Source organism: Gymnoscopelus braueri, assembly GCF_963280865.1.
Source record: "Gymnoscopelus braueri genome assembly, chromosome: 21".
Taxonomy (NCBI): Eukaryota; Metazoa; Chordata; class Actinopteri; order Myctophiformes; family Myctophidae; genus Gymnoscopelus; species Gymnoscopelus braueri.
This window is the reverse complement of record NC_137623.1, coordinates 21,531,318-21,552,568: the sequence shown is the minus strand read 5'-3', so window position 1 is coordinate 21,552,568 and position 21,251 is coordinate 21,531,318. Positions and strand designations below refer to the sequence as shown.

The following is a 21,251-nucleotide window of genomic DNA, read 5'->3' as shown; positions in this document are numbered from 1 at the left end:
TTCCAAATGATCGCTCTGGTAATGACACTTTCTCAATAAGCAATGATAGTTTAATACGGTAATTGTCAAAAAAATGGGGTCATTATGTCAAAGCATCACAAGAGCCATTTAATCGGGTTGGTATGCCCATTGACCCCCCATGCACTCACTCACGCACGCACGCACGCACGCACGCACACACACACACACAAACTTTAAATAGCAGGATGAAATCAGGGAAGAGGGGTAGATTCTTCGGCCTGGGTTGTGATGGAAACGGTCCGTGTCGCATTGGACACATGAGGCCTCATCACAGAGAGGCTCCATTTAAGAATAAAACTCCAGATAGACGACATGAAATGACCATTCCCTCAGTATCTCATCCAGAGGTCAAACTGTGGGCGCCATTCCCCTCTGTACCTTTCAAAGTGCTGAACTGATTTCCTAAATGTATACTTCACACCGTATTAGTGCAACACTTAATGTCTCTCTTTTAACATTTATCCCCTTATGCAATTCGACATTTATTGCTTAATCGGAATTGTGTTTTTTTTTTTAATGCCCTCAGGCCCTGTCCAAATAAATCCATTATGTTAAGTCTCTTTCTCTAGCTGTGTCTTGTGGAGTGACCGGCTTTAACATTCATGGCTCTGTGTGTGTGTGTGTGTGTGTGTGTGTGTGTGTGTGTGTGTGTGTGTGTGTGCAGGAGCTAATACCGGCCTTCTGCATCCACAACGGAGGGAGCGACCTGGAGCGCTTGCCCACCGCCAGCACCTGCATGAACCTGCTCAAGCTACCCGAGTTCTGCGACGAGCACCTGATGAGGAACAAGCTGCTGTACGCCATCGAGTCCTCTGCCGGGTTTGAGCTCAGCTGAGTAGGACACGGAGGGCTCTCTGCCCCCGCACCCGTGGACTCAATGCCACAGAGTGGCTCGGATTTGAGACTGAGAGTTGAAGGAGTAAGAGAGGCAAGGAAAGGAACGATGCACTGACCTGCCTGATTTCACTGTGCGCACGTGCGAAAACGAGCGGTGCTGAAGGGAATCACCCCACCGTCTGAAGAACCAACCGCCAGTAGTATAAAAAGACTTCTTTTTTTTTATTTTATTCTTATGGCTCTTAAAGAATTTAAATATGTATTTCAACTGACAAAACCCACAAAAAACAGATGGTTGTTACTGTTTTAAAGACGAAATAAAGTATCAACACAAATTTACACCAAGTCACTCCCTTGTGTGTTATCCAATAAGAATAGCAACAACAGTCTTCTCACCAAAGATTGAAGGGTGTCGTATAAGAAACGGGCAATATTTAAATATAGTTATGAACAGAAATGGAGGCTGAGACTGCAAGACTCTAAAGCCACCTTGTGGTTCTTCGGGGGCTGCGGAGGCAGAGATGCTTTTATGTAGATAGCCAACATGTACCTTCAGGTAGAGGTCATCAAAACTCATGGGTTTTTGTGATTTCTCAAAGTATTATTACCAGTAATAATTGTTGCGTCTGATATCACATACCGTAAGTGTGTAAATTCTATTGGGTGGCTCCATGCGTGAAGAATACTCAAAAGGCAAACGGCAATTATTGTTGGACTACAGCGGGGAAGGTGCTGTTGACTATTACGATTATAGGTTTGTGAATATGTATATGTTTACAGGTACCCTTGTATGATTCATTTATTCAATATTTGTACTTCTATCCTTTGTGTGATGAAGGCCTCATATTTTTCACACATGCTCGCTAAAGTGAACAATCTATCCCTCTAGTCAGTACTCTGCAGTTTGCTCTAATGAGCGAGAACAGCGTGAAGCTTGTTGAAATATCTGTACCAACAGGGTGAAAAGGACTGTATGGATATGAATAAACTCCCTTTCTTTTGCATTTTCCCTCTTGAAGTCAATTTTTTTTGGGTTGCTTGTAATTTACAATAATGACCTAGACATAAAACAGTGCTTTGTGGGAAAATCTCCCCCTGAGTTTTATGGCCTCTGACATATAATTAAAGAAACATCCAGTTATGAAACACTGAGCAGAACTATTCTGGCCTTGAGATGCATTATCGGGCTGGGCGCAAATTAAGATTGTGTGCGTTTGTCATAAATCTGCCTGCCCTCTGATGCAGTACGGTGCTGGAGATATTCATCCGTCTTTGGACCCGTTCCATCCCTCCATCCATTCCTCCCCTCTGAAATGGCCAGCCAGTGCCCCCTCTCTCATTTCAGAGCTCCAGCCCCTCGCCCGTCCAACGGGCCAAGAGAACTCAGTGGTAATTGGGTCTTAAAAACCGGACTTGTCGTTGAAATGAGGGATTCATCTCAATTACTAAGAGATTTATTTAAGCCTATTACCTTGTGATGGATTATAACTGACAAAGTTAATGCAGGCCGTTATGAATCATTTCCTTTGCACGGTATACTTTGTGCTTGCTCATAGGCCTTTTAAGGGCTAATTGAAGCTTTTAGTTTTATTTATCTTGCTGGAGAGCAAAAAGAAAGGGGAAAAAAAATCTGATTCAGTTGAAGGGGTGGGGGGTATTCTTCAAAATAAAATAAAAATGACAAAAGTGCCTTTGACATTCCATCCCTGACATGCTGTAAACTAAACAGAACTTGACTGGGCTTGATATTCAAACTTAACCTTTAAGTTAGTCACTCATGCTCTTAGTTATCTCCTCTACTCAGTGACAAAATAAACAAATCAACAATCAAAGTAAATGGGTCTGCCATGTGCCATTCAAGGAAGAGACAATTCACTCGCTAGTGAATTGTAATCTATGAGTCACCAATGCCCTCTGGTGGTCCATTGATGGTACCTCGTCGTGGGGAAATGTTTGGTGGGTGATAAAAATAGGAATTTTCAGTCACGGTAAGGTAAGGTAACTGTATTTATCTTTATCAGACACGGTAAGGACAGTAACTGTATTAATCTTTACCATCAGGTAATGGTTAGTTCATAACATGATATCGTACAGACAGACAGACAGACAGACAGACAGGTGTGTGTGTGTGTGTGTGTGTGTGTGTGTGAGAGATATATATATAATATATATATATATAGGCCTATGATAATTTCTGGACAGTTTTTCGTTTATCTGTAGCCTATTCATGTGTGTGTTGCTTGATGGTCCTTTAGAATTCTCTATTAAAGTTCATACTGTGATCGCCTTTTCCACAGGCCTTGCTCAATGACTGTAATTGGATATTGACCGCCATGATGTCCTATATAATTAATGGACATCTATCATTTTCATTGGGACCTTATCCCTGGCACGTGCTCTAGGCGGCAGTAACTGCAAGAACGTCCTTCCAATTCAATTCAAAATCGATGCAAGGCACAGCTGTAGACTGTAATTCCAGGGTCATTTCTGTTCAATGCTTTAGCTGCAGACAGTTTGCAGTTACTCTTTTGGTTATTTTGAGTTCAAGGCACTGGTGGTCAGTGGTGGAAAGTAACTATAAGTAAGTACATTTACTCAAGTACTGTACTGTAAGTACAAATTTGTCAGTAGGACTTTTACTTCTACTCCACTACACCTCAGAGGCAAATATTGTAGCCTACTTTTACATTTAGTTACTAGTCTAGACCAATTATTTGTTTACTAACATTGAGAGTGGACGCACAGGTGATTGTTTCACACAATCAATTCCCAACCTGTTGTTATGGGGTGCGCTGGTTTCAGCACACCCCAACCCAACCCCCTCTTGTGTGTTGGCTAGTGAGGCGCGTCCTAGCGAGACCATAGACATATAAAGGTAGACGCCTCATTCGGCTCTGAAGCGTTTGTATCTCGGGCGCGCTTCCTGCTTCCGGAGGGCTGCCGTGTGCGTCACAGACGCGGAAGTTCGGTAGGCCAATGAGAGGCAGGTGGGAGCGGGTTATTTTTTTAAGAGGCAGCAGCTGTGCGCAGCATCTAGTTAGTTGGAACTTGGCAAACTCCACACTCTATTTGTGAAATACAAATAAGAGACATGGTCCTTTTTCATATGAAGGTCCATTATTTATTCAGCATTTGAGTCACGGAACACCGTTTGATAAGCTTTAGCCTCTCACACCCAAAACTTAGAATATGTTATCGTTCGATAAGATGTCAAAATAACAATTGTTTACGTTCTCTAATTGTGTACTTGTTTAGTAAGTAATGCAGATGTTTAACAATTTGACTCTTGACAGTGTGAAATGTTATACTCAAGATTTAAAGATCTATAAGGGTCCATTTGGTTATCAACTCTCCATCATTTAGCTGGGTACCACCTGGAACCCCCCCAAGGACCACTGGTGGTTCCCGGACCACTGGTTGAGAACCATTGCACTGACAAGTCCCGGAAAAGACGCACTGTGATTGGCCAGTAGTCAACGCACTGTGAGCGCTGTGATTGGCCAGTAGTCACTTTGAGTGACAGGTTCCCTGCGGAAGACGGAAGTGCCGCCGTGTATTGCGATACAAGTCGCCCCAATGAACTGCAGAGGCCAATGAGGTATCTAGGTTTCTAATATCTATGAGCGAGACCTGATGGAATGGGTTTCATTGCGCGCATACTGGTTGCGCGCATACTGGTTCTTATCAGTTTGACGTCATCTGTTAGCAGATCTACAAACTCACAATGCCTGAGCTTGTAGTTGTAGATCGGCTATTTTCTAAAAAGAAATTATACATTTTGAACTTGTGAAATGGGACATTCTGCATAATGAGTAGGCCTACTTTCTACTTTTTGTACTTTAAGTACAGTTTGATGCCGATACTTTTACCCAAGTACGTTTTAAATTCCAGACTTTTACTTGAAACAGAGTAGGCTATTTCTAGATTGCAGTATTGATACTTGTACCTTTTAAGTAAGAAATGTGGGTACTTTTTCCACCACTGGTTCCACAGTAATTTTCAGATTTGTTATGTGACCTCTATGAGATTTGGGTGCTTGAGCACCTGCCCCCCATGCCTCTGATGTCCAAAGTGCCCTTTAAAACAAAAAAGAAAGAACATTTGACAAATAATAATAATAATAAATTATTCATTATTATTTATAATTATATTATAGCCTAATTAAAATGAGCTGGCTGCCATCAGTCAGTTTTAGTTTCACTTTTCACCTGATGCAGTTAATGATGTCGAGTGCCCCCCTCCAACCAGTAACCACCTCGTTAAGCTGCATTGATTGCAAACAACTTGAGCCAGGCACTCAGAAAGAAAGGTAACTAATTATCCACAAGTTTCCTAGGGATGGTGGGCATCACTTTCTGTCGATTTGATCCCTGATGTGATACCTGATCAAATCGACAGGAAGTGATGCCCACCATGCCCTAGGAAACTTGTAGATAGGATACACCTAACCTTATTCCTAAACGTAATCTCAGTAAAACGGTGCCAAAACCTAACCTTATTCCTAAACTTAACCTCAGTAAAACTATGCCTAACCCTAAACTTATTTCTAACCTTATCCTCAGTAAAACAGGATGTGGCGCTATAACAGGCCAATGTGAAAAGGGTGGCATTTCTTCCTCGGCCTAGTGGGAATGTATTTGTGAAATTTCACGGAAATCGCAAGCTGCGCTCATGATTTGAGGCATTTTGTTCAAAACGGACCAATCCTGCACATTTTGGAAGCAAACCTTAGCCAATGAGGATGGAATATGGGAAATCGGACAGATTCGTGTTGATCACATGACTATAGAGATACTGTGTATCGATTTGCATGACGTTTGGATCAAATCTGCCGTTTCGGGCCGGGTCCACTTATCCCGGGTCCGTTTCGGACCGGGTCTAGTAATTTAGAATGTTTTCTCGGTTCCGTTCGGACCGGTCCAATTATCCACGGGTCCGTTTCGGTTCGGATCCCATTTTTTGGACCCATGCTACCCTCTACTCTACTGTACCTGCCCAGAGCCACTACACACTTCTAGACAGCACCCACACAAACACAGGTAAGACTTGATGCTGTTTGAATTGAAAACATGGAATAAAAACAGGACAGGAATATTCATTCCACCTGTGTTGTGTGTCGTTTAAAGTTGTGGTGAAATGGCCTTTTCGGTCATTTTATTTTTAATTTCAGTCTGAAAAGGCCTGCAACCAATGAGAAGGTCCCATCCCTTCGGGCTGCAGCACAATGGAATCTCATTCACTGCTGCAGAGGGCTAGTAGTCTGCCGCTCATGCTGCCCAAGGGAGAGAGTGACGACCAGTGTAAAGCATGTTTGATACTACGTTGCTTATTTCTAACCTAAAATGTTAACTTTTCAGATACATATTTTAGTGTGCTGATTAGGTTTAAATGAGTAATACACCATATCTGGACATCATCTTGAATGAGATTCAAAACGGATTAGCTCTGTAATTAAAATCAGGTGTGTTTGGAGGAACGTGCAAATAGGGAATCAAACAGGTGAATTAAATCAAAGATTCATTTATATTCATAAAAGTCTATCTATCTATGTCACCACGCTGTACGTTTGCGTTTACAGGAAGTAATTAAGATTGGCCTTTTAGGGTCTTTTGATTTAAAAATACACAAACACTTAACATATTTTTCATTTCACCACGTCTTTAAACTGAATTTGGTGGAATTGAGTGATGGGAAATCATCTCCTATTTAGAACGTCTCACCTCAGAAAAGCACCCCCCCCCACTATCAATCAAATCAATCAATCAATCAATCAATCAATCAATCAATCACAATAGGACAACCATTAGTTCCAGAGTCCTCTATGGGTGGAGTTCCAGACTTGTCTCTGTTTCCCAAAGCGCGTGTGTGTGTTAGCCATGGTGTGCCGAGTCCCCCTGGTCTAAAGTTGTGTTCGATTTTTTCACATTGCCATCTCTCACATAAACATAAACGTTCAGATTTCAAATATAAAGTGCTTACCACCGAGCCACGGATGTTACAAGGCGATGCGGACCGCGATGAGTACCCGTATCTCCCGTATTGTTCAATAAAAAGCATTTTAATCCCATCGCCGGCCATTTTCTCCAAATTGTCTCCGATACTTTCAACCATGCGACACTAATGGTTGGGAGGTGTATTGCACTCTGATACATTACAAAACAAAAAAAAAGAAAAAAAGAAAATGGCCGGCGATGGGATTAAAATGCTTTTTATTGAACAATACGGGAGATACGGGTACTCATCGCGGTCCGCATCGCCTTGTAACATCCGTGGCTCGGTGGTAAGCACTTTATATTTGAAATCTGAACGTTTATGTTTATGTGAGAGATGGCAATGTGAAAAAATCGAACACAACTTTAGACCAGGGGGACTCGGCACCATGACTGTCATGGTATGACAGTCAAGTTTCAGGGCTAGTGTGTGTGTGTGTGTGTGTGTGTGTGTGTGTGTACACACAATATGAAGAGGGAGATTACTGCGCTAGGAAAGAAAATAGTGACATTTTCAAATAATCCCTCCAAATTATTTGAATATTCATCAAATGTCATGCACATGTGTCAGACTCAGCATATATCAGTAGAAAATTTTGTCATGATGTATGACGCCCCTGTGCATGTTTGTGTGCACATTTGCGAGTAGGCTACATGCATGCATGCATGTGTGTGTGTCAGACACGCCGGAAGGGGTTAAATAGTGGGGGGGACAGTGATGACGTCATGACTCTCACGTTCCGTTTTGGTGTCGCTCCAAATAGCGCACATATGTAACCAAATGGACCAGGGACGCTGGCTTTTGTGTGTGGATTTTGATTATTATTACAAAACTTACTTACTTACTTAACAGTATATATACTTTGGCAATTTGAAAATAGCAGATTTGCGACAAGTTGTGAGCTTGTAGATCTGCTATTTTCAAATAATTTTTATACATTTTACACATTTGAAAACTTGTGAAATGGGACCTTCTGCATAATGAGTACTTTTACTTTTGGTACTTTAAATACATTTTGATACCAATACTTTTCTACTTTACTCAAGTACATTTTGAATACCTTACTTTTACTTGTAAAAGAGTATTTTTACATCGCAAAATTGATACTTTTGTTTAAGTAAAAAATGTGAGTACTTTTTCCACCACTGGTATTCAGTGCATGCAGTGAGTCACTGTTAGTGCACACAGGACGAGGGAGTCGAGGGACACAGCATAGCGACCCTTCATTTCAATAAGGGCAGCGGGGAACAAAACTCGAGCAGCGTTTTTCTCTGTGGCCGAACAGCAGCAGCTCATGCAAGCATATGAGGAAGTGAAACATGTTATCAACAGAAAAGGAAACGCGATCGCAATAAATAGATCCAGGGAGAAAGCGTGGCAAAGTATTGCAAGCACACACAGAGTGTGTGTGTGTGTGTGTGTGTGTGTGTGTGTGTGTGTGTGTGTGTGTGTGTGTGTGTGTGTGTGTGTGTGTGTGTGGGGGGGGGTTGACCGCGACGGGATGAGCGGGGGACGGGACGAGACACGCAATAACCCCACATTTGCAAGACCACTTTGGTAGAAATTTGGGTTGTGTTGTTACCTTGCCATCATGATGTAACTCCAAAGGTGGACAAGCAATAAAAAATAATTTCTCCATTGACTAGAAATTGATAATTTAAAATATGCTCCTTATTGACTTACAAAGAGGCTCCTTTAAACCCGTAACTAATAATGTATATATAGGATAGGTGGTAAAGCCAGGCTTTAGCTCTAATTCACCTTTTGAGGAACAGGCCCCAGGTTAGTCTTGTTATGACAGACTGCAGTTCATATCAGGACAGTTCACTCATGGCTGTCAGGAACCTGTCGTATGATACATTAGACATATACTTCAGTACCCTGACATTCTCCATTCAACATGATTCTGGAATTCAAAACGGGAAACTTAAACTTAATTATTATTAATAATAATAATAATAATAATAATAATAATAATACAATTGTCAAAAAGGACAACCATTGTAATTTGTGGTACAGTTTGGAACTCACTAGTTCCATCCTCTATGGGTGGAGTTCCAGCTGTAGGAGTATAAAAGCAGTCAGAGATTCTGACTGTAGCTGTATTACACTGAAGAGTTTCCCCTGCCTTCTTCTACACATCAATCTGAACTCTGAATCTGAATTGGTAAGTGTGTGTGTGTGTGTGTGTGTGTGTGTGTGTGTGTGTGTGTGTGTGTGTGTGTGTGTGTGTGTGTGTGTGTGTGTGTGTGTGTGTGTGTGTGTGTGTGTGTGTGTGTGTGTGTGTGTGTGTGTGTGTGTGTGTGTGTGTGTGTGTGTGTGTGTGTCTCAACACAGGATAAGATTGTAAATTCTGTGTGTCAGAGTTACTACTGTTAATGCATATTCATCGTGTGTGTGTGTGTGGTACAACTTTTATTGGAATTGTCAGTTGAACAAGGTGCATTGTTTGTTCATGACGAAGATTCCTTTCTCTTGCGCGCGCTCTTTCTCTCTTTCTCTCTTTAAAATGATGGAGTCATTTAAAGTTGAAAAAAAAAGTCCATGAGAGAACATAGGGTCTCATTTGGGGGGGGGGAAATATTATTATTATTATTCATTTATTTTGATAATATGTAACTCGGAGAATCTCCATTTGCAGCAGAAGAGTATGTTAAAGCCACAGTAGCAATCTAGTAATACCAGGCTACATTTCACGTAAATGTTAGAGCTTAAAGGGATACTTCACTTTCAAATAAAATAAACATTAAAAAAAAATATTTTAAAAAAATGAAAGAAGTTATGGCAAAATAAAGGCCCCCTCACGCATTAGAGTGTCCTACTAATGTGTGAGGGGGCCTTTATTTTGCCATAACTTCTTTCATTTTTTTTAAATAATGTTTTTTAATGTTTATTTTATTTGAAAGTGAAGTATCCCTTTAAATCGATTTTAGGACTTATAAGAGTATTTGGGATATTCATGACTTTCCCTCCACTATATTTCAAAGACAAATATTGTACTTTTGACTCCACTACATTTATAGGAAGGGAAAAAGTGCATTATGAATTCACCACTTGATTCAAATTACTAGACTGCAGGCCGCTATGCATGCAGGGCCGAACCCTGGCTGGGCCCATGTGGCTATTCTGATGGCAGACCCCTGACCATGTTGGTGCCAGTTTAGTATGGGTCGGAGCCTTGCAAGTCCACAGTGGTGGAAAGTAACTAAGTACATTTACTTAAGTGCTTAAGTAAAATTTTTTGGTATTTCTACTTCACTTGAGTATTTCCAATACTTTTACTTCTACTCCACTACATCTCAGAGGCAAATATTGTACTTTTACTCCACTCCACTATTACTTTTCAAATATAAATTATGATATTATGAAACATACATTAACCACTTTACCCCTATTTTATACATAGGCTATTTGAAAATAGCCGATCTACAAGCTCACGTTGTGAGCTTGTAGATCTGCTATTTTCAAGGACTCTGGACTTTTACTTGTAACAGTGTATTTCTATATTGCAGTGTTGGTACTTTTACTAATGTGAGTACTTTTTCCATGTGAGTCCACGTTAGGTTTGTGACGTCCACCGTCTGTCTGCCCGCCCACCTACCTACCCTAGGCAATTTTAATGTAGGATGAAAATAGAACACACGTTGTAAGCTTGTAGATCAGCTGTTTTACAAATCTATACTTCGCTTTCATAAAAGCTAAAATGTGAATTAATAGCAGCATATTTTATCATTTCCTTTTGTAATGTGAAAAATAACTTAATGTTAAAGGTAGGGTAAGTGATTTGCATTGGTTAAAATAAGTGTTAAATAGCTCTATATTCTGATAGTACTCATTGCTATAGAGTGTTTGTTCAGTATTAGGAGTCTCCTTGTCTCTCCACCTCTTAATTAAACAGAAAATGCATTTTCGTTTCAGTTTCAGTTTCATTTCCAATTTTATCCAACCAGGACAGAGAATTAAATCAGGATATAGATTAAACAAGTGAAATTGGAAGTGATGACACTAAGAAATGAGCAGACAAAATTGGAACTGGAACACTATACAAATTAAGCTTAAAAATGGGTACTTTCTCCTGATTGGCTGAGATTTTGACACCTACCGAAAAATGTATTTTCTGTTTATTAAAGAGCTGGAGAGACAGGGAGACATAATACTGAACAAACACTCTATAGCAATGATTACTATCAGAATATAGTATTTTAACCTTTTAACAAAATACTTTTTGTTTTAACCAAAAAATATCACTTACCCTACCTTTAACTTAATTACTGTTCCAGCCTGGGGGCTGGGTGGATGGCACAGTGGTAAAACCACTAGCCTAAAATCTTGTAGGTTTTGGACAAGCTTTGCAAAGTGTTAAACTGTGAAGTGTTTATCAAAGACATTGGTTATGCAGGAATGCAGGTACCCAAGACCCTCACGTCTAATTGTGATGGACACAAAAGAATAGCTACATGTGGCAAGTAACTAAGTACATGTACATGCACTCCAGCTAGACCAGGGGTGGGCAACTTTGATGATGGAGAGGGCCACTATATTTCCACACTCACTCCAGAGGGCCACATTTCATATACTGTCGGGCAGACACCTTTTATCTCTGTATTTTAACTTTTTCGTAAATTAACTTTGCCATTCTATGTCACACAAAAGTAGCAAAAATAGCCAATCTACATGCTCAAAACGCGTCGCAGTGCGACACGTTTTGAGCTTGTAGATCGGCTATATTTGAATTGGAATCCTGATTTCTTTTTTGTTATTTTTTCATTGGAATCCTGAAAAAAGTTAAAATTTTATTTAATTTCAAATGCATTTAGTTATACTTATGTTAACTTTTTGAACTTAAATACACATACATTGGACATAAAAAAAGACAATAGAATTTTAATACTAGTCATTAAGCTACTAATATAGACTAGTAATTAAAGTGGGTCATGTTTGCATGTTTGGAATTGTAACAGCTGAAATCAATAATATATCAGTATTCCGATATTAACCTGCGGGCCGCATTATGTGAAGGTGGGGGCCGTATGTGGCCCCCGGGCCGCCAGTTGCCCATGTGTTAGACCCATTAGTGTGCAAGTGGAACCAAATTGGTTGTGCAACAGGATGTTGTAGGCTAGTCAACATTCTGCTGCTGCAGCCATCTCTGGACCACAACTTCCTCTTGCTCACTGACTTGCAAGCTGTGCATCGTTTTTTGTCACATGACCCGTTGCTTGCTAAGTCATCACCTGAAATGTTTTAACCATTAGGGAAGCTTACACCATATTAGGTTTGTCGGATGTATCTGTATCTTAAGTAGAATCCTCAGGGCACCATTGTAGGCCACTGTAAGCCACCGCATGCTACCTTTCTTGTATATGCACCACATGTAAGCTGTATACATGGGAGTGTAAAATGCTTTAAATAGTGCACACTTGACAGGACCTGAACACATACTGAACCTGTGAAGCAGCATATTAGCCTTGGCATAAACTAGGGCCTAGTTTGGAAGGGGGGGAAAACAGGTGCTCTGGGAAAATAGGGCTGGCCATTACTATACCTTGTATAGTACGCCCCTCAATACGTGTCCCCTCAGTTAGACAGTACTATTATTCTTTATAATACGTAGCTATGATCACTTTACTTTATTTGTTTATTACTTTATTTGTTTATTTAGACAGGACAGAGCATATTAATGAACGTCACATACACGTAAATACACCGGATTTAGCAAAGATGCTAATTTTCATTGATGCACATTTTCATTTCGTGTGTGTGTGTGTGTGTGTGTGTGTGTGTGTGTGTGTGTGTGTGTGTGTGTGTGTGTGTGTGTGTGTGTGTGTGTGTGTGTGTGTGTGTGTGTGTGTGTGTGTGTGTGTTTATGTTCATCACAAGGAGAACTTGTTGCTTTTGGTTTCCATATGTGTTTGACTAAACACCGCAAACACATAGTGAAATGAGGAGTACTTCTTACTTTTGGTTTTGATTCATGCACATTATTTTTTATTTGTGTGCATTTATAAAACTTTATAAACGATTATTAACACAACCTGTAACACAACCTGTAAATCCTGTGTTACTACTGCTTAATGCATATTAATCTGTAATGGTGTTCATGAGTGAGGAAGTCACCTTGATTGATCTGATGCCATTTACTCTCTTCTTTTTGCCATTTATTCTTCTAATTATGTCATAGATCAAACCCTAAAAAGTCACACAACACCCTTCCTTGTGGTATTGGTGTATTTCAAAAGTCGTGTAGCAGCAGGTATACAGGCACACAACACTCAATGCTGGAGGATATTTGGCTACAGCTTAAAACAGTGTGTTAGTGAGGTTAGTGGAGCGGGGGGTGGTGCTGCGCGGGAAAAAATGTACGCTTCACCGGCACTCCTTCAGCAGCCGCTGCTTCTAAATGGCGGCGCTTTTCGGCGATAGTTGAGCCTTCTTTCACTTTCTCCCCGCCGTTTGGTGCCTCCCCTGGTTGGTGCCCTGTGCTTCAGCACTAAAGCCCTTCCGTTAATCCTGCACTGCTTGTGTGACGCCCCTGTGTTTGTGTGTGTGTGTGTGTGTGTGTGTGTGTGTGTGTGTGTGTGTGTGTGTGTGTGTGTGTGTGTGTGTGTGTGTGTGTGTGTGTGTGTGTGTGTGTGTGTGTGTGTGTGTGTGTGTGTGTGTGTGTGTGTGTGTGTGTGTGTGTGTGTGTGTGTGTGTGTGTGTGTGTGTGTGTGTGTGCGCGCACGCGTGTGTGCATGTGCATGTGCATGTGCATGTGCATGTGCATGTGCATGAGAGAGAGAGAGAGAGAGTTGAAGCCCACTTATATCCATGCCATCCTGAGCTGCATGAGTTGCTATTGAACTTTGTTTTCTTCAGTTATGCACACAGATGACTGTATTGTTGTGTACTGTATAGTTGTTAGATAGCTGCAGCCTGACCTTGATTTATTTTTTCTTGTGTGATTAATGCCACTAAATAAGCCATAAAAGTGTAGGAGAGACATTGCCCCCATTGTGTGTACAGAGTTCTAATGTTTCAGCATTTTCTCCAGGGAACATACATGAATTTATATCAATATTTTGTTTACGTTTGTTTTTCTCTTCCTGTGTCTTCCTCCCTTCCTCTCTGTCTCTCTGTCATCCTCTGTCTTTCTCTCTGGTGGTTAATGTTCGCCATCCAGTGGACACTGGGTCTAAACTAACTGAAGGTCAGTGTTGAATCTTTTGAAATACACTGTAGATATTCACTGTAAGTAGAACGATTGTAGGCAATTGGTTATTTTCGTTAACCATGTTTTTCACATGATGCTCTATACATTTGGATGTTGTTACATTATTGTACAGATCGTCTTCAGAAAAGCCTCCTCAGTTAGTGTGTACATTATCTCATCTAATGTAACATTCTACTTACCGTACATACAGTACAGGGTTTAATCTGTATGCTTTACTTTCACTGACCTGTGGGTCTATATGAGTTACAGTATATATAAATCCAAATAGTTTTAGAACAATGAAATACACTGTAATGTGTTTTTTTCTTCTTCTGATGTATACAGTATAACATCAACTAAAGCTTGAGTTCAGTCTCTCCATACCTGAAACATTAAGAGAATGAAGTTGAGATGTTAACATGTTCTTTTTGTACCAGACATCAACCATGTCTGACCGTGAAGTCAGCCGTTTGATCGAAAGGACTCTGGGGAAGCTGAGTGACGACGAGTTCAAGAAGTTCCAGAGGGAACTGCAACACCCTGAAAACTTTGACGGCAAAGACCCGCTTGTAAAAAACGATGTAGAGAAGAAAGATAGGATTGAGACCACAGATAAGATTCTGAGTGTATACCCCGATACTGCAGTTCAGATCATAGCAAAAATTCTGGAGGTGATTAACATGAAACTTCTACAGAAGGAGTTTCTAAAGAACGGTAGGTGAAAAGAGGGTGTAATGTTTACAAATTACTGATCAAGTGTTCTGAGCTTCCACATTGCAAATACAGACATCGACCAGTATGAATGAGGCATCACCTTTACATTACACTTTACATGTGCAATAGTGGAGTATAAGTTTAGCCCGCATGGCCGCGCAGAAAAAAACGGTGCCAGTGCCTTCGATCCTGGGCACCGCCAACCCAGTATATGAGTAGCACGGCTTGGGTATCTAAGACGTGTATTAATTGCTGGCTCTGATGGTAGATGTTATGCTCCACCACAGCAATCGTACTGTATAGCGCATTGAAAAGGGGATAGACACCCTCCTTGCCTGATGCCGACAATAAGCCATTCCCGGTTACATGTCGGTTTTCCGACATGTCGCCTTTCCGACGGTTACTAACCCTATACCTTACCTTTAGGAAGACTTAGATGAACAAATGTGAAATAATAAGGTCTTTAAAATTAAATGTCTTAAAGTCCTCATTACCCTAACTAACCATAACCCTAAACCCTAATCGCTTGAGACTGCACCCCTCCGTCGCGGTCCGGTCCTAAACTATACTATTGCATTCTCAATCCTTTATTGAGTCCTAGTCCTGTACCATTCTTATAATGAGACTATGGATGATTGGGTATGCGGTCCTACTAAGGTGGGACTCAGGGTGATTGGACGTACCTGCCATGCACAGCCCCCAGTGAACATGTTTCACAAAGTTCACTGGTAATTTTATTTTATAGTTTGTAAACATGCCTAAAAACATAAACCTTAAAGAAGGTTAACCCTAATTGGGAATCCTTAAAAACAACTTTAGGAAAGCTAAAAAGAACTTAGGGCAAAGATTTCGAATTTAGATTAAAGACTTAGTTAAACAGAATGTGAAATTATAAGGGCTTTAAATTTAAAAAAAATAACAAGATCCCCAAAACAAGATGGCGAGAGCAAAAATTCCTTGCTCTGCCTTTTTCTGAAAGGACGCCCTTTCTAAAAAGGCTTAGCACTGAAGTCCACCCCAAACCATTTCCTAACCCTAACCCTAACCGCACGCGGAAGCCACATAGTCGGAGTAGTGGGATGTCGGAATTATGAGCGCAAACCGCCATTCCCACCTACTTATTTCTCAATGAAGTAATAATTTAACATTCTGAAGGTTTTTGTTGACAATAACAAAGGTTATTTCCTCCCCAGAAATCTGATGAGACTTCACTTGTTGGTTACAGTACATTAAGGGAATGGGGGAGGGGTGCATGTGTATTAAATACACCTGTATTGTATTTAACAGCCAATGGTGTAACAGCAATGAAACTGGAGACAATGGGCTCTTAAAAGCTATATTCTTCTATTTATAGCCAGTGATTCAGATCTTAAACAGATCTGTGATAAGCCCTTATTTTATTAATTATTGAAACCTGTCGACTTTCTATTAAGACTAGCTAACTGTAAAACTGACACAATGTAGACACACATTATCATTTATAATAACGTTTATTAATGCATTAGACAGAGGTCATACTGTACAGTATGTGTGTATGTCTGCTATGACTGTCTGTTCTGAATACTTGATTACTTACATTAAGTAAATGAAAGAGGCATAACGTCTGTTAACGATGACATAAAATGTGACCTATAGAATCAGGGATTTAATATCATATAGGCTATATTCTATGGGCCAAGGCCTAGTTCATTAAGAAAGATACGCTGGCTACAATTTTCAACACACTTTCACTATTGGCAAACACAAAACAAAACAAAAAAGTCCTTTATTAATGCATTAGCTATGATTGTGACTGATGTCAGTCATTGCGTTAAGTGACTCAACTTAACAGCTCATTAGCTCACACGTTTGCATGTTAAATTAATTTGAACACTTTTATTTCTTGCAGCACAATCCAACGGAGCAGCTGGATCTGGCCCAGGTACGTGCTAAGTAAGGTTGACTTAACGTATTTTTCCATAGTCCATATTACAATAGCTCATGTTTTAATTAATGTAAACCTTGTTTTATTTCTTGCATTTACAATCCACAGTTGCAGCTGCATCTGTCCCAGGTGAGTGCTGTTTAAAGTAGTTTGACTCAACAACTTAACTGTTCATTTCCAACTTTACTAGTCCATATGAACTGAATTTTAAACCAATTTGAACACTGTTTTATTTCTGTCAGCAACACCCAAAGCAGCAGCTACATCTGACCCAAGTGAGTGCTGATTAAAGTTAATTGAGTTAAGTTAAGTAAATAGATATGATTAATTATGCACTTTTATCATTAAGTGCTTCACATACTGACTGTGGCCCAGTTAGTTCCTATTCAAAACAGAGCCATGTACATGTCCGATTACAGCATAGTGAAACAGATCTAATAGATCCAATTCCATTGGAAGGCTTGTTTATTATTCCAATGATTATGAAACTTGTTCCAACTACTAGGCTGTTATATCAAATACAAATAAAAACAGAGCTAGATCATACACGCACTTGTTAATATTCTAGAAATTGAGGGATGCAAAAAATACATATTACACATTTTAAATATGTTTTGTCCACAGAGGTTGACTTTGTGAATAAACACAAACCTGCCCTGATTAAGAGAGTGACCATGGTGGACCCCATCCTGGATCTACTGGCTCATGAGGGGGTCATGCAGTCTGAGGACTACGGTGAAGTGAGGGCTGAGAAAACCAATCCGGGAAAGATGAGGGGACTCTTTGTACTCCTGGAGAGCCGTGGGCCTAAAGCCAAACGTGTTTTCTACAAAGGTCTTGAGGAAAATGAGACATATCTAATGGATGATCTGAATAATCCAGAGTAATTCTCATTTAAATAAAAGAAATAGGCCAAACATTCTATTAGTACAATAGAATGTTCATTTTCAGGCCATGATGCTTTCTGATGTTATTATGCAGCATTGTCATGATTCATCCTTTTTCTATTTCCAAGAGCTCTGTATTTCTAATTCTTACAAATAGCGATACTTTTTTTTAATGCAGTACTTTCATTATGCTGTATTATCATGAGGGTCATGTAGTTGTTTTAGTTTTTATTGTGATGATAAAGTTACATGAGGTGAATGTGAGGTGATCCTAAAGAGAAAAAAAGTCTACTTGTGACTGTGATAATCTTGTTTTCTTTAATAAAACTATTTCATTTCATAATCTTAGAATATATTATTCAATTATAGTTTGTCAAAGTTTGGGGTGCAGGTTTGCAATAATTATGATGATTATGATTATGAATGTCCATGGCAATATTATTGTTGATATAAAAGCCTATATCGAGTTAGTAACTTTATATGGAACCAATTAAAGAACTATCAACATATTTCAGAAACACATGGTCTTCATCAGAGTTTAACAGTTAAAAACAGTTCACTATTAAAGGACTAGAACAAATAATCAGCTGACTCACGAATATCCTCAAATCTGGTTATACTACCCTTCAGGGGATCGATGTTCCCTCAGCTCTATAGCACCTAAGCCCTATGTTCCATCTGTTAGGCTTAGGGGTTACGGTTAGGGTTGGGGTTGGTGTTCATTTTAAGGGAACATAGAGCTAAGGGAACAGGTATTTCACATAATCGACTCTGTACTTTATGTTTTTCTATATTGACATTCCAAAAAAGTTTAAGCCCTGATTTATTATAGTCTAATATTATTTGTCCAAAGAATTAAAATCCGTCATCTTGAGCTTGTGGTAGTCACCATGGGCGGCGTTACGTGGGGGCTTCTTTGGCCATAGCCACCAATGTTTTATCCAAAGCCAACAATAAAAATACAAAAAATTGATAAAAAATGATTGGCTATAGCCACCAAAGCCCCCGCGTAACACAGCCCATGCCACCAATAATCATGATATACTGTAAGAGCAGCTATATTTTGGAGCTTTTACATTTATATGGTTATTGTAGAGAGGAGAAAACTGAGGAGCTAGGAGTGGAGAATTGGTGAGCAGATGCAACAGAATTGTAATAGCTTATCATTAGAAACCTGTTTTTATATTTTTCAGTGGAGTTATGACTAATGCATCATAAATGATTAGACTGAGTGAGTTTCAATAAGTGTCTTATATCTTTAAAAAAAGAATGAATAAAAACAAAAACCACGAACCTACTACAGACCTAGCGCCGCCTCTGGTCACACGTGGGCAGACCCATCAATTCCATCAACTGAGGAAATATCTTTCTGCTACCCGAGAGACTGTGGTATCTGACAAAGATAAAAAAACTGACACAAAAAGCAAGACCATTCTGATCCTGGATTGTAAAAATAGTGATTACAATATCAGGATCATTCTTATCCAGAATTAAACTTTTGAAAAACCGTGCAATGATTGCTTCAGTTATATGAGTAATTCAGGAAACCTTGCAATATGTGACAGTCAAATGGTTAGAAATGTCGTTGAAAATGCTAAATCTTAACATGGTCATCTAAAGCCTTGTAGACGTTGCATGTGAAGGTTTTTGGGGATTAAAAATGTCACTGTACTGTATGCTGTTCTGTGCAGCATACAGTAACAACGTTTTCTCTGGTGACCAGCCTGGTCACCAGAGAAAACGTTGTTACTGTATGCATCAAACCACTGACAGTTCAAATATAACACAATGCACCAATCATAAACATTTACAAAAATGAAACAAGGACGGTATATTTATATCATTAGAGTCATTATACAGTGACCTTATAGGTAATATAACATTATTTAAGTTAATAATCTTGGAATATTATTTTATATTTGATATCGGACTGGGGTGCTCTTTGGGCAGAAATCCAAAATAGACAATTTAGATTGTATTTCACTTTTATTCGTTATTATATATTGCAATTTAAAAAAATCTGTACACTTTGGCAAAATTGGAGGACAGCCTTATATTTGACAGTATTGTAAAAGCTTTTGCTAAATATAACTGATATAAACTGATTCAACGATACTAGAATATGGTCTCAAATACAAACACATTCAGCAGTGTTCAGTGGAGGGAAGCCGGACAGAGGGGGGCATTTCTGTCACTCTACCAACGAGTCCTATAGGCTGGGATGGCGCCTAAGGGTTGTTTTGGTTCACTTAATGTTCTGTGTATGTGCAAGGTTTTACAACAAACGCATGACTTTTAAAATAATTTGCCGGCCATGCCGTTACAGTTGGCAAACCACTGTGGATGGGGTTATCATGAATGAAAGACACTATTCTGGCTTGAGAATAGCATAGCTCTAAAACATGTTAGAAGACAAATAAACTCTCAACCCATTGGGCCTGCTAAAGAATACACAATGAACTGACACAAAGAAAAAAGAAAAAAAGGTTTCATTACAAAATGAGAAAAAAAAACAGATGAAAGATTAATAATTTTGCTGCATATGGGCTACTTTTGAACATCTTAAAACATCTGAAACACCTTACAGGGTTTGAGAATCAAACCTATTTGTATTGTTTTAGATACTGAAGATAAATTACATGTTTGTCTCCTAAAAATGCACACACAATGTATTAGAATTTGAAGGTTGTGTGTGTTTGCATTACTTCAAATTGACAGACACAGACACAGCATTGATGAGTGTTGTATGAAGAGCTGGAAGGTCCATGTTGAAACTCTATGACTCTATGAAGAGTCTATTACCAGACACACACACAACATAGTGTCTGATAGGATAGGTGGGCACTAGGGACATCTGTCGATGTAAAATTGGCTATTTTGCCCAAAATGATAACAAAATATATATTTGGAAAAAAAAATTAGTGAAGTAAAGTATACATGATTAGAACATGCTTAAACATTCGACAATAATTATAATATAATATTTCTACAATTGCTACAAATTGCTACAAAACCTGTATATCCAGGGGGAATAAACAAGAAGTTGGAGGATACAATTTAGGTCTGATAATGATGTACCGTGCATGTTCACATCATGTATACTTTACATTACTTAAGACCACTTTTCAAATATTTGCTTTTTTTAAAAAGCATTTTGGACAAAATAGCCAATTTTACAACTAGGTGCCCAGATGTCCCTAGTGCCCACTGTATCCCTCAGGAAGCATGGTAAATTCAACCCCAGACCCCCGCCCATATCAATAAATTGTTACTTTTGCGCTTCACATTTTGTGCAGCAGATTAGCTACAACTGACATGTGTTCATTTCATGTGATTTGTTAGCTTGCAGAGTCAGGCTAGCCTATACTTGTTTTCCACATTCACAAAGTTAACACAATGTTTAGCCCCGAAACATGACTGTCATACGTGACACATGATTATGCATGCACTTCATGGTATCACAACACCTCCATGGCCTTAAAAACAAGGCTCCAAACATCCCAAAACAAACTTGTAAGGCTACTTCTTGGCCTCAATCACAGAACCCATCTAACCCCTGCTCATTTTGCTAGGATTGGATGGCTTAGGGTTGAGGACAGAGTACAGCAACTTGCTATGGGCCTGGTCTTCAAGATACACCACAACATTGGGATCCCCCTGTATTTGTCAAAATACTTCCAAAATG

The 21,251-nt window shown here is 39.5% G+C and overlaps 2 protein-coding genes across 4 annotated transcripts in view; both read left to right on the top strand.

Annotated features, from left to right (window-relative positions):
* Positions 1 to 1,862, top strand: part of ube3c (ubiquitin protein ligase E3C) — a 43,800-nt gene extending 41,938 nt beyond the window's left edge. For both annotated transcript variants that reach the window (XM_080418508.1, XM_080418507.1), the window contains exon 24: positions 686 to 1,862. In XM_080418508.1, the coding sequence (XP_080274634.1) occupies positions 686 to 856 (171 nt within the window). In that variant the 3' untranslated portion in view covers positions 857 to 1,862. The remainder of the gene's footprint in view (positions 1 to 685) is intronic.
* A 7,098-nt stretch (positions 1,863 to 8,960) lies between these two features.
* Positions 8,961 to 17,909, top strand: LOC308077682 (apoptosis-associated speck-like protein containing a CARD). Of its 2 annotated transcripts, none has more exons than XM_080418540.1 (7): positions 8,961 to 9,016; positions 14,012 to 14,038; positions 14,479 to 14,755; positions 16,644 to 16,676; positions 16,788 to 16,808; positions 16,922 to 16,954; positions 17,304 to 17,909. In XM_080418540.1, exons 3-7 carry the CDS (start codon positions 14,488 to 14,490, stop codon positions 17,564 to 17,566), a joined length of 618 nt encoding a protein of 205 aa, XP_080274666.1. In that variant the 5' UTR covers positions 8,961 to 9,016; positions 14,012 to 14,038; positions 14,479 to 14,487; the 3' UTR covers positions 17,567 to 17,909. The 2 variants fall into 2 exon arrangements, with proteins under 2 accessions (XP_080274666.1, XP_080274667.1); XM_080418541.1 differs by having other exon boundaries at positions 8,989 to 9,016; positions 14,012 to 14,079.
* Positions 17,910 to 21,251: the final 3,342 nt, after the last annotated feature.